At 41.5% G+C, this 13,271-nt stretch overlaps 1 protein-coding gene across 1 annotated transcript in view; it reads right to left on the bottom strand.

Annotated features, from left to right (window-relative positions):
- The window catches only part of LOC126095271 (probable E3 ubiquitin-protein ligase HERC1), an 814,023-nt gene that overhangs the window by 612,352 nt on the left and 188,400 nt on the right, over nt 1-13,271 (bottom strand). The window contains exons 15-16 of the mRNA XM_049910030.1: nt 9,282-9,405; nt 8,396-8,578 (exon numbers count right to left, since the gene is read on the bottom strand). Of these exons, the coding sequence (XP_049765987.1) occupies nt 8,396-8,578; nt 9,282-9,405 (307 nt within the window). The remainder of the gene's footprint in view (nt 1-8,395; nt 8,579-9,281; nt 9,406-13,271) is intronic.

Genomic DNA, 13,271 nt, shown 5'->3' with positions numbered 1-13,271 from the left:
AAACGTGGACTGAGACCAGTGTTCCAGTGCACACCCACGATAAGAAATACGCTGCACCCTATTAAAGATGAAATAGCATTTCATGTGACCAGCATATATGGCGCCACTTGCAAATGCTGTAGCATCTATGTATGTCAGATAACTCGCACAGTTGCAGAGCCTTGTATTGAGCACAACTGACATTTTAAACAGAGACACCTTGACAAGTCACCCATAGCTGAGCACTGCCTGGAAAATGGCCACAAAATTTAGTCTGAAAACTCGAGACGTTTGGCTTGCACATCAGCACACTGGAATTCCATTGTAAAAAGGGCAGCTGAGATTAGAATGAAAAGCAACAATTTTAACACAGACCACAGGTACACATTTAGTAGGGCACAGAGGCGGGCTTCAGGTGTCGAAAAGAAGCAACGATGAATACTTGATGCTTAGAGAGGCAAGAGAGCAGTTTCAAATGTGGCGCCAGCCCCTTATGCCTCCTGATGTCACTCGTTTCTGTGGCAGGCCAGAGTTACTACAACTGCCCAACTCACCTTCTGTGCATGTGTCATTTTGGCCCCTCTCTGGTTGGTGCCAGAGGCCACAATTGTGGCAATATAAGCAGAAAAACATGCCAGCCCTGGCAGTCAGTGGTTTTACTCCTGAAGACAATGGTGGGGATAGGCATCAAAAGCTAGAGAATTTTATTTGAATTGAAATGGCTAGAAAACCAAGGAGATTTTGGTCAGAAATACTGCCATGAAAGATTCTGAGGACAAGAGGCTGGATGCACTGTGACAGGTTTTCTACAACCAACTCCTGTTAGTTAACACTATCAAATTTTAGGTATTTCACAGCCATATACTCAAAAGAAAGCACTTCATAAGAGGAAAAGAAAAAACAGGCAACTGATCACAGACATTGCTTGTTTGGACACAAGCCTAATTGACCCCAACTCAGATCAAGAAAGAGCTTCAGCAAACTACAGCAATTCCTTCATCTCCTGGAACTCATCAAGACTAGCTTTGGTAAGATGCTTTGCCTAAGGCACACCAAACAAAAGTCAAAGAGACCAATCTCCGCCTACCTTAAGTGGCATGGAAGAGACTGAACACACTGAGAATAGAGGTGACATGATGCAAAATCAACTTCAGGAAAGGGGGCTTCAGCAATGATGCACTTTGCCAGTGTAGTGATCTGCAGCTAGCTGGCAGGAATCTGCTGGATCCATGTACTGCAGCTAACAAAACAGCAACTCAAAACTGCACAACACTGGTTCTCTACAGAATATGAAGAGAACTATCTTGCTGTTTATTTATTAGTTTTTCCTGTCTGTATTTTATAAATTCTTGATGTACATTTGTATTTTTATTGTTATCACTTTATGTCTGTATTTATAGAATTTTCTTTGTAATTGTCCCTTCATATATTATAAATCTCTGTGTGTATGTTACTAATACATTAGCACTAGTGTAATAATCTCGTAAAATAAATAGTGATCATATTAAGGGGACCACTGACAGTAGAAGTAAGTATATCTAAAGTTATCTGACTTTGTAGTACCACTTTTATGAGTAGTTTCAAAATAAAACCAGTGCAGCAATAAGTACTTCTGATTTAACCTTTTTAAATTTTAGGCCCATTTTTGCTTGTTATTTAGGAGTGTAATTTGTTTTAGGCATTATGAGTTCATGGCTGTTTCAAGATGAGACATTTTTGTCTTGGAAAAGTATGAAATTTTTTTCAAATATATCTCATGAAACAAATATATCTCATGAAATGATGGGTGGTTGAAAATTGTGTGTGCTTGTGGTTCCAAAGGGAAGCACCTCCTTAAAAAAAATTATTGTTTACTTTTAGTGAATTTCTTTTTGTATTTATTCCTTACTATGGCAATAAAGGTAAAGTTTGTGAGAAATTCTAAAACTGTATTCCAAAGGGAAACCACTTCCTTACAACAATGATTGTTTACTTTTTGCCAGTTTCTTCTTGTACTCATTGTTTACAAAGATGACAAAAGTCAATTTTGTGAAAAATTTTAAAATTAATTTTTCTTTAATATTATTGGGACTTAAAGGGTTAATTCCATAAACTTTCATGCTTCCCCTGCTCCCTTCCTCAGTTTATGTCCTTTATCAAGTCAATAAACTTCGAAGTGCGCATTCATGTTTTACTTTCATAAGAACATCTGTCAGAATACCCTGTTTTCCTCCTCCTTTTCCCATGCCTGTTTGGAGAAGTTTAGTTCCAGAAAACTGTGTCCAAAGTGTTCTTGCTAGCAAATTTAGAAGATCTTCATTGTGCAAGGTTCATACAGCAGGCAATAATGCAGTAACTGGTCCAGATATTGCATCTCACCACTTGCATAGATATATCCAAGAGGGTGTATCACTTCTGCAAGTCTGTCTTGCAGTGTGGTACTCCCACCCTCATGCTGTTCAAAATGAGCCCCACAGTGTACATGAGCTCACTGTCAGAAACAGGCTTTTCTCTTGGGAAGATGTCAAAATTCTCCAGTTCTGTACTCAATCTTTCCAACTAGGTGCTTCTGATGGCCACCCACTAGGACCTGCATTAATGAGTGAGTAGAGTTTCTGCACTGATGTTTGCTTCAGGCATCCCACTGCAACCAACACTGACTATTTTACTGTGGTATCAACCTTCTTCGTATGTGCATCTGCTCCACATAAAATTAGTGTACTCAGTAGCAGACATGCACAGCGTCATACAACATTCCTAACAGTCAAGGATCATTACCCCATTTCTTACCTCTCAGTGTCCTAATAATGTTTTTTCTTGTGTCAGGGTGTGATCCAGAGTCACACCTAGACATTTTGGCTGTAAGCAATTCTGGAATTGTTCACCTCATCACTGCACACAGAGTTCTCATCAAGCTTCTGTTTGTTATAGAGCTGAAAAGTACATATCTACCTAGGGTGACCAAATGCAATTGTTTAAAAAGGAGGACAAACAGCTTCAAAAAGGAGGACAAAGGAAGAAAAAAGAGGACACGTCAAACGGGTCAACTGCAGATGAGGATACATGAGCTTTGGACAAGTCACATGACTGAAGAGAATTACCGGTAAAACTGGTAGTTAATTGTTACTGATGGTCAGGTGGTGGTTAACTGAGCAATATAAAAAAAATTAAGAACATTGATTGTGGTGACAGTGTGGCATCAATTGTTTTGTTATGTCAACAGCACGGAATTGTTTACAAAGCGAAAAACATAAGACCATTCACCTCCCTTCATTCGACGCACCGCTACCAACGTCTACAATTGAAGCAGCAGCTGACGACATGTAAACTGCACTTAAACCTTCCGAATACAAATAAATTGAATGATTATAAAACAATGAAATAAAACCATGACAGTGAATCTATCGAGTTATTTCTCATCTTTATTGGCGCCTGAGACGTACGTTCCAGCTCCACATACCTTACACTCCGCTTCAAATTCATTTCTCCCTTTCTTGAAAGCTGGTTATTTGCAGGAAAGGACATCAGAAAATGTACACTTTCGTATAGGCATAGCCAAATATTTTACGTAACTCACTCGCTTAAAAATTACACTCACAAATCACACTTGCACTACAGGACCAATACAAAGCGAAGATATGAAATGAAAATTTTAAATAATTGATATTTGCATTCGCTTTTAGGTCGATCAACGATAACATCGATGATCCTGGTGCCACCTATTAACAAAGCCTTGGTACATGTTTATCACGAATGCTGTGCCAATAGTTAAAGTATTTAAGAAAAAAGCAATAGAACGGGACAAATTGTAAATTTAACTGTATTACGCTCACTTTTGCGAAAAAGCCGGACACTGTAAAAATCTGCCCGGACCCCGGACAAAGAGCTAAAAAGGACATGTCCGGATTAATCTGGATGTCTGGTCACCCTATACCTACCTCATGCTGGGATTTGGCTTCAGGTTTATAGCTTTATAATAGAGATAGTGTGTGTGTTGAAAGTTTGCTTGGTGGGATTTGACTTTGCCTGGTCACTTGTGTTCACAATGTACAGTACTACAGCCAGAATGCTTTCATGTGGTAAGCCATTCACCCAGTTCCACTGACTACGGTTCTTTCCATAGAGGTTGGCATATAATCTATTGCTGTGGAAGGTGCCAACTAAGGATGTGAGACAGCTTGTATAGTTCAATCAGCAGATTTTGGTTGTTGTCAATGTCCTATGTGGCTCTCAGGTCAAAGAATGCAACTCATATATTTTTTTTCTTGAATCTGTCCTCAATGTTTTGCATCAGATTTAGTACCTGGCTGATACATAATTTCCGAAGTTAGCACCCAGGTAGTTGGTGTGTGAATTTCTCTTCTAGGCAGTCCCTGATAAGATATGAGTATCTATCAGAGCAGTGACAAAGGTCAGACATTTTTTGAGTCATTTGATGCCTTCTCTGATTACAACAGGGAAACAACTCTGGTTTCCTTCATGTTCAGGGGATCTGAAAGTTGGTAACAGAGGCATTTACCAAAACCAGGAGCCATTTCTGCATTTCTGTCCAAAGGTACAAAGTGGTTAGAACTGGAGTCCACAAAAACATACTACTCAGTTAGGAATCAAGCCACAAATGGCAAACTTTAGCTCAGTCATAGTGACAGTATTCTTGAGGAAGTGGTTTCACTCCCCAAATCCTGTGGTATGAACTCTTGAGTCCTCCAACAACAGTTTTGCGATTCAGCAACAGTTGGTTTGCCACTTCTTTTTTTTTTTGTGGTTTTAGGGCGCAAAACTTCTATGGTCATTAGCGCCCAGCCCGTGACTTAAGACAGTAAAAAACCGAAATTGAAAACCAGCAGCAATGGGAACAAAGTCATAAAATTGGAGAAACTAAAAGTGGAAGGAATGCTTAAAAATCCACTACAGAAAGGGGGTGGTTGTCCCCAAAAAAAACTTCAAATGACTGACTTCATTTCACTGTCACTAATAAACTGAAGAACGCGGTCGGCTGAGCGCGTGTCATCTGCTAAAATCGACGATAGATCAGGCGATAGCTGTAGACGGGAGCGTAACAGATTAAAATAGGGGCATTCAATTAAAAGGTGTCTTACCGTCCACAGCTGAGAGCAGTGGGGACAGAGTGGGGGAGGATCACCGCTTAAAAGATGTTGATGGCTAAAAAGACAGTGCCCTATCCAGAGTCTAGCTAAAATTACCTCCTCCCGACGACGCGTTCGGGAGGAAGAGGTCCAAGCACAAGGAAGGGCTTTCACTTCCCGCAATTTATTACGGGGAAGTGTTGACCAATGCGCATGCCATAAATGAGCAACTTTGCGACATAAACCGCTCCGTAGATCGGTGAAGGGAAGCGACTGAATAGCTGGCCGAGGAAGAGAGACTGCAGCCTTGGCCGCTATATCGGCCGCTTCATTCCCACAGATACCAGCGTGTCCCGGGAGCCAGAGGAACGCCACCGAGACGCCCCCCAGGTGGAGCAAGCGCAGACAGTCCTGAATCCGGTGGACCAGAGGGTGCACAGGGTAAAGAGCTTGGAGACTGAGGAGAGAGCTGAGAGAATCTGAGCAGATAACGTACTGTATCCGCTGATGCCGGCGGCTGTAGTGGACAGCCTGGAGAACAGCGTAAAGCTCCGCAGTATAAACCGAACACTGGTCGGGAAGCCGAAAGCGATTTGGGGTGTCGCCAACAATATAGGCACTCCCTACACCTAACGATGTTTTCGAGCCGTCGGTGTAAATAAATGTGGCGTCCGTCATTTGTGCACATAGAGCAGCAAATGCCCGACGATAAACAAGCGTAGGGGTACCATCCTTGGGAAATTGACAAAGGTCACGGAGCAGGCAGATCCGGGGACGGAGCCACGGCGGTGCGGTACCCCAAGTTGTCAAGAAGGTTTTAGGAAAGCGGCAGGAAAGAGAATGGAGCAGTTGACGGAAGCGGACTCCCGGGGGTAGTAGGGAGGAGGAGCGGCCTGCATACCCTACATCAAAGGAGGCGTCGAAAAAAAGGTCATGGGCTGGATTAGCAGGCATGGAAGACAGATGGCTAGCATAACGACTCAGGAGGACTGCTCGTCAATTGGACAGCGGAGGTTCAGCAGTCTCAGCATAAAGGCTTTCCACAGGGCTAGTGTAAAAAGCTCCAGACACTAAACGTAATCCACGGTGGTGGATAGAGTCGAGACGCCGAAGAATAGACGGCCGAGCAGAGGAGTAGACTATGCTTCCATAATCCAATTTCGAGCGCACTAAGGCACGATAGAGGCGGAGAAGGACCACTCGGTCCGCTCCCCAGGAGGTACCATTCAGGATACGGAGGGTGTTAAGCGATCGCAGACAGCGAGCCGAAAGATAGGAAACGTGGGAGGACCAGCACAGTTTTCTGTCAAACATAAGACCCAAGAATTTAGCGACATCTGAAAACGGAAGGTTGACAGGACCTAGATGTAAGGAGGGCGGAAGAAACTCCTTACGTCGCCAAAAATTGACACAAACGGTCTTACTGGGTGAGAAACGGAAGCCGGTTTCGATGCTCCACGAGTGGAGGCGATCGAGACATCCATGAAGACGTCGTTCAAGAAGGCTGGTCCGTTGAGAGCTGTAGTAGATAGCAAAATCGTCCACAAAGAGGGAGCCCGAGACATCAGGAAGGAGACAATCCATAATTGGATTTATGGCGATGGCAAACAGTACAACACTCAGCACGGATCCCTGGGGTACCCCGTTTTCTTGGGAGAAGGTACATGAGAGAGTAGTGTTCACCCGCACCCTAAAAGTGCGCTCTGCCATAAATTCGCGAAGAAAAAGGGGCAGCCGGCCTCAAAAGCCCCAAGAGAACAGTGTGCGGAGGATGCCTGTCCTCCAACAGTTATCGTATGCTCTCTCCAGATCAAAAAATATTGCTACCGTTTGGCGTTTCCGGAGAAAATTGTTCATGATATAAGTGGAGAGAGCAACAAGATGATCAACTGCAGAACGATGCTTCCGAAATCCGCATTGGGCTGGTGTTAAAAGACTGCGGGATTCCAGCCACCAAGCTAAACGGTAATTCACCATACGCTCCAAAACCTTACAGACACTACTCGTGAGAGAAATGGGGCGATAGCTAGAGGGGAGATGTTTGTCCTTTCCAGGTTTCGGAACGGGAACGACAATAGCTTCCCGCCACCGTCTGGGAAAGGTACTGTCGGTCCAAATTCGATTATAAAGGTGAAGGAGGTAACGCAGACTATGGGTTGATAAATGCAGCAACATTTGGACATGGATACCATCCGGTCCTGGGGCGGAGGAGCGAGAAGAAGAGAGGGCATGTTGGAGTTCCCGCATGGAGAAAACAGTATTGTAGCTTTCGTGATTTTGAGAGGAGAAAGCAAGATGTCGCACTTCTGCTGCACGTTTCTTCGGGAGAAACGCTGGCGGGTAATTTGAAGAGCTCGAAATCTCAGCAAAGTGCTGACCCAACGAGTTAGAAATTGCGACGGGGTCCACTAAGGTATCATGCGCGACAGTGAGCCCAGAGATCGGGGAGAAACTAGGCGCCCTTCAAAGCTCACCTTCTTTCTGTTCACTTTCATTTCAAGATTTTTAGCAGGTTACTACACTTTGACTTTCAGCTTTCATCAACTGCTTGCATCAGCTCATATTCTGCTCTTCAATAAGAGGGTTATCTGGTAGTGGTCTTAAGTACTTCTGTCATAAAATTTTGGCAGTCTCAAACACTCCTGTGATATACTCTGTCCTTGACTGATGATGAGTTCAGGGTTCAGGCTGCCATTCTTGACTGTATCAACATATTTTATTATCAGCTTTTTTTCCTAATGGCAATCACATTTTCATCTCCCCTGCCCCCTTCTCACCTTCTTTACAACTTTAATATATTTTTAAGAAAATGTTACATAACTCACTTTTGATTATCTGTTGTTACTATTCCATGACGTTCTAAGTGAACCAAATGCACATTCAAAATATATCATCCCAGGTCCCGGAATACATTCAGTGCCAAAGTAAAGACAACAGATTAATACACATGAAATTACAAGTAATAACTGGAACCAAAGTATAGGAATTGTAATAGTATATCAATAATGGTTAATTGAACATTGGAAAATCCAGGATGGAATGTAACAATCTTATGAAAACGATAGTTGCTGCTCACCATATAGCAAAGATGCACAGTTGGAGATAGGCACAACAAAAAGACTGTCCAAGATTAAGCTTAGGCCAACAAGGCCTTTGTCAAAAATAGATGTGTGTGTATGTTTTGCCTATTTTTGACAAGGGCTTTGTTGGCTGAAAGCTAATTTTGTGACAGTATTTTTGTTGTGCCTATCTGCAACTATGCATCTCCACTATAAGATTAGTAGCAATTATCATTTTCATAATATTGTTAATGGTTAGTTAAAATAGAAAGGCTACTATATTTCACTTACCAGGGAGAAAGGTATCCATAGCACAGATATTCTTTGAAAACAGTAACTTTATTAGAGAGCTCAGAGATGGCATCAGTGAAAGCAGACAGAACATTACATCCTGCACAAAAGATATTTCTTGCAATAACAGTGTGTGAAGTACTTTAGAAAGCATATTTCCAGCCACAGAATCCCGTAGAACACCTGCCACAAATATGAACAAATTTAAATCAACAATTCTTTATGGCAAATAATTGTAACACTGGAGCAGAAGTAAAATAATAGTATGACCATACGACAAAATCTAATACTTAATGGAATCAAGGAATAAATTGGCTTATTAACCAAAAATAAAATTATGCAAAGTGTAGTAGGAAAGTTTTGTAACACAGGCCCATTTATTTTACTTCCTTACCTAACTCAATAAAAACCTTTCACCTTACAAAACCATTCATCAAATCAATTTTTCTAAATATGTTCTGGCCTGTGAGAAAATAACATGCCTGCAGAACCTCTTTGTCCTTAGATAACGGCTACCTTCTCAGTAGAGTTTCCACTTTTCGTGAGACCAGAATAGCACCACGATGAAAAATCATGGTCCTAGAGTGGATTGTCAAAAGCTTTGAAACCTACTGCAATTAATTCGTCAATACACATTTTTAATGATTTCATTCACTGTCACAGGGTACAGCATAAGAGGAGCTCAAACTTTTGACTACAGTATGTTTATAGATAGATCTAAACATGCACAGAAGTAGAATATGACATGAAAACAGGAGCCATATTGATTTAACTCTCCTAATACTCTTGGCATAAAAAGACATGTGTGACAGACACTTCAGTGCCTTTGTAAGTAAGGCAGTGCTTTGTATTAAACTTAACTTAAAAGTTCATAAAACTACTTTACCTAGTAAATGAGAATAAGCAGTGGGAAATCTTTCTACAAGTCCAGTGGTATGGTCAAAAATTTTACATGCCATGGAAAACAATGAGTTCAGATGATCCTCTAAAATGGTTGTGCTCTGTAACAGCTAAGCAAAAACACAATGTGTAAACTGATGCTTTAGCAAATTACACTTGATAACAAAAGGAATAACTTTTACACAAAAAAATATAGCAGTTCAAACAATCATACATAATAATATTGTGAAAAGAAAAGTTGCTACTCACCATATAGCGGAGATGCTGAGTCACAGATAGGCACAACAAAAAGACCATCACAAAATTTGGCAGTCTCAAACACTCCTGTGACATATTCTGTCCTTAATTGATGATGAGTTCAGGCTTTAGGCTGCCATTCTTGACTGTATCAACATATTTTATGATCAGTTTTTTTTCCTAATGGGAAGCACATTTTCATCTCATTTTCAACCACATTTGTCACAGTCTTTATGTTGTGCCTATCTGCGACTCAGCATCTTGGCGACTCAGCATCTCGGCTATATGGTAAGTAGCAACTTTCCTATTCATAATATTCTTCCATTCCATCCTGAGTTTCAACTGTTTGATATATAACAATAAAGTGCATATAACAACGAAAACAATGAATTTTTGACAGAAGAATTTAATTGGATAGATAAAAAAACCTACTCACCAAGTGGCAGCAAAACACTCACACATAAAATAGGTTGAAATTAGGCAAGTTGCAGAGCCAGTGGCTCCTCCTTCAGGCAGGAGGGTTGAAGGGGAAGGAAGAGAGGTGAAGGAAAAGCACTAGAGAGGTCTAGGAAAAGGGGTTGATTTCGGGAAAGTCACCCAGAATTGCAGATCAGCAGAGGCAAACTGCACAGGGTGAGAAGGAAAGACTGATGGTTGGGGACTGCATCGGACAAGATTTGAAAACCTGAGAGCTTAAAGGTGGAATACACCGTAATATACAGGCCAGAGAGTACTGTTTAAACATCATGCTTGAGTTAATAATAAGAGTGAAAAGCTAAGTGCATTGTACGTAACAGAGGTGGGAGGGAGCAGTGAAAAACAGATGGGCCAGACAATAAAAGATGCAGAAAATTAAAATGGAGTGAAGAAAAGATTAGATACTATGAGCTACCAGTGTACACCCTCTGCCTATGCCCATTCATTTTAACTGATAATTTGGTTATAGTCATGCCGATATAGAAGGCCGAACAGTGTTTACATAACAGCTGGTATATGATGTGTCATTTTGCAGGTGGATCTCCCTTTGATAGTATATGTTACAGGGCTGTTATATGGGGGTGGTAGGAGGGTGCATAGGGTAAATCTTGCAGCAGGGTCAGTCATAGGGGTAGGAGCCATAGGGTAAGGAGATGGGTGAAGATGAAGCATAGGGTCTGACACAGATCATGCTGAGATTTGGAAGGCAATGGAAAGCTGTTCCAGGAGTGGTGGGCAAAATTTCAGATATAATGGATTTCATTTCAGGACATGATTTTTGGAAGTCATGGCCCTGTCGAAGTAGCTGATTAGCACATTCCAGACCAGAATAATACTGAGTCACCAATGGTGTGCTCCAAAGTTGGTTTTTGGAGGGATCAGCAGTAGGATTGAACGTGACGGCCCAGGAAATTTGCTTTTGAACTAGGCTGGTGGGGTAATTACGTGCAGTGAATGCTGAGATGAGAATGGTGGTGTATTGCTGTAAAGAATATGCAACCAAATAAATAAGAGGGAATGTTTGACATGGAAAGGATGGCAACTGTCAGAATGTAAGTATTGCTGTTTATTGATAGGTTTAATATGGATGGAAGTGCATAGCTGGCCTCTGGTAAGGATGAGATCAACATCAAGGAAAGTGGCATGGGACTCAGAATAAGACAATGTGAAATTCAACTGGAAGAAGGTATTCAGAGATTCCAGGAATTTTAGCAGGTCACCCTCACCATGAGCGCATATGGTAAAGATGTCATCAATGTATCTCAACCAAGTCAGGGACTGAAGACTTATGGATCCCAGGTAAGCGTCCTCCAAGTGACCCATGAAAAGGTTAGCACACGAAGGAGCCATCCTGCTTCCCATGGCTGTACCCCTGATCCGTTTGTATGTCTGCCTCTGAAAGGTGAAGTAGTTGTTGGTAGGTACACTATGTGATCAAAAGTATCCAGACACCCCCAAAACGTAAGTTTTTCAAATTACATGCATCGTGCTGCCACCTACTGCCAGGTACTCCATATCAACGACCTCAGTTGTTATAGACATCGTGAGAGAGGAGACTGGGGCACTCTGCAGACCTCACGGACTTCGGACGTGGTCAGGTGATTTGGTGTCACTTGTGTCATGCATATGTACACGAGATTTCCACACTCCTAAACATCCCCAGGTTCATGGTTTCCGATATGATAGTGACATGGAAACATGTAGCGGTGCATACAGCATGAAAGCGTGCAGGCCGACCTTGTCTGTTGACTGACAAAGACCATCGACAGTCTCGACAGGGTCATAATGTGTAATAGACAGACATCTATCCAGATCATCACACAGGAATTCCAACTGCATAATGATCCACTACAAGTACTATGACAGTTAGGCGGGAGGTTAGAAAACTTGGATGTCATGGTGGAGAGGCTGCTCATAAGCCACACATCACAGTGGGAAATGCCAAACGACCCCTCGCTTGGCGTAAGTAGGGAAACATTGGATGATTGAACAGTGGAAAAATGTTGTGTGGAGTGACGAATAATGGTACACAATGTGGTGATCTGATGGCAGGGTGTGGGTATGGTAAAATTCGGAGGCGGTGGTGTTGTGGTGTGGGCTTTTTTTTCATGGAGGGGGCTTGCAGACCTTGCTGTTTTGCGTGGCACTATCACAGCACAGGCCTACATTGATGTTTTAAGCACCTTCTTGCTTTCCACTGTTAAAGAGCAATTCGGGATTGCATCTTTCAACACGACCAAGCACCTGTTCATAATGCACTGCCTGTGGCAGAGTGGTTACATGACAATAACATCCCTGTAATGGACTGGCCTGCACAGAGTCGTGACCTGAATCCTACAGAATACCTTTGGGATGTTTTGGAGCGCCGACTTCATGATAGGCCTCACCAACTAACATTAATACTTCAGCATTCTGTGGGCTGCCATTCCCCAAGAAACCTTCCAGCATTTGATTTAATATATGCCTGCAAAAGTGGAAGCTGTCATCAAGGATAAGGGTGGGCCAACACCATATTGAATTTGTGGGCGAAGCAAGCTGGGTATTTTTACTTCCCCTCTCGTTTTGCCATCTGCCTTCTTAAATTTGTTTTTTGCACTTTTAACTAATTACCACTAACATATGTGAGTGTAATCTGTATTTTCATGAAAGAGAAAGGTTGGCCCTCAGTTATAAAGAGTATAACACAAGATCTAATATTGTGCTTAGTTTTATGGATGTAATTGATTTCCTAATTTATTTTGACTATTCCTAATTAATACTTGCATTGTAGGATGAAATCAAAGATTGTTTCGTAACTTAAATTCTATTGTTGACGTACAAACAAATATAAATTCTGTACTAATTATAAACATTTGGAGGAACAACTAATAGTATTCTTAAAGGATCTATTTGGCTCTATTCGAAAACTTGTTAGCAAAGCCAGCCCTTAATTAATTCCAAAGTAATTAACAGTTTTTTCAAAAGTATTGTTTGCATAATGATATATGTTAATTTCACCATTTAAATGAATAATTCAGCCTAACTCTTGTAGAAGAAGAAACTGTTAAAAAAGAACCAATTTTTCAAAGTACTCAGTTAATTTAATGAGTTAAGTTTTAATTGTAAGTTCTGTAAATTAAACACCGAACAATGTGTAGTTTCAGCACCTATTATTGGGACGATATATAAGGGCGTGATTTTTGGTCCTGAGACAGTCAGTCCACAGCCAAGATTCAGACGAGAGTTAGAAAGAGTTGTCAAGGAGATACGATTTTGATTTATT

This window comes from Schistocerca cancellata, chromosome 8, assembly GCF_023864275.1.
Source record: "Schistocerca cancellata isolate TAMUIC-IGC-003103 chromosome 8, iqSchCanc2.1, whole genome shotgun sequence".
In the NCBI taxonomy this organism is placed as follows: Eukaryota; Metazoa; Arthropoda; class Insecta; order Orthoptera; family Acrididae; genus Schistocerca; species Schistocerca cancellata.
Note: the sequence above shows the minus strand (reverse complement) of the source record. Positions and strands in the feature narration are given on the sequence as shown.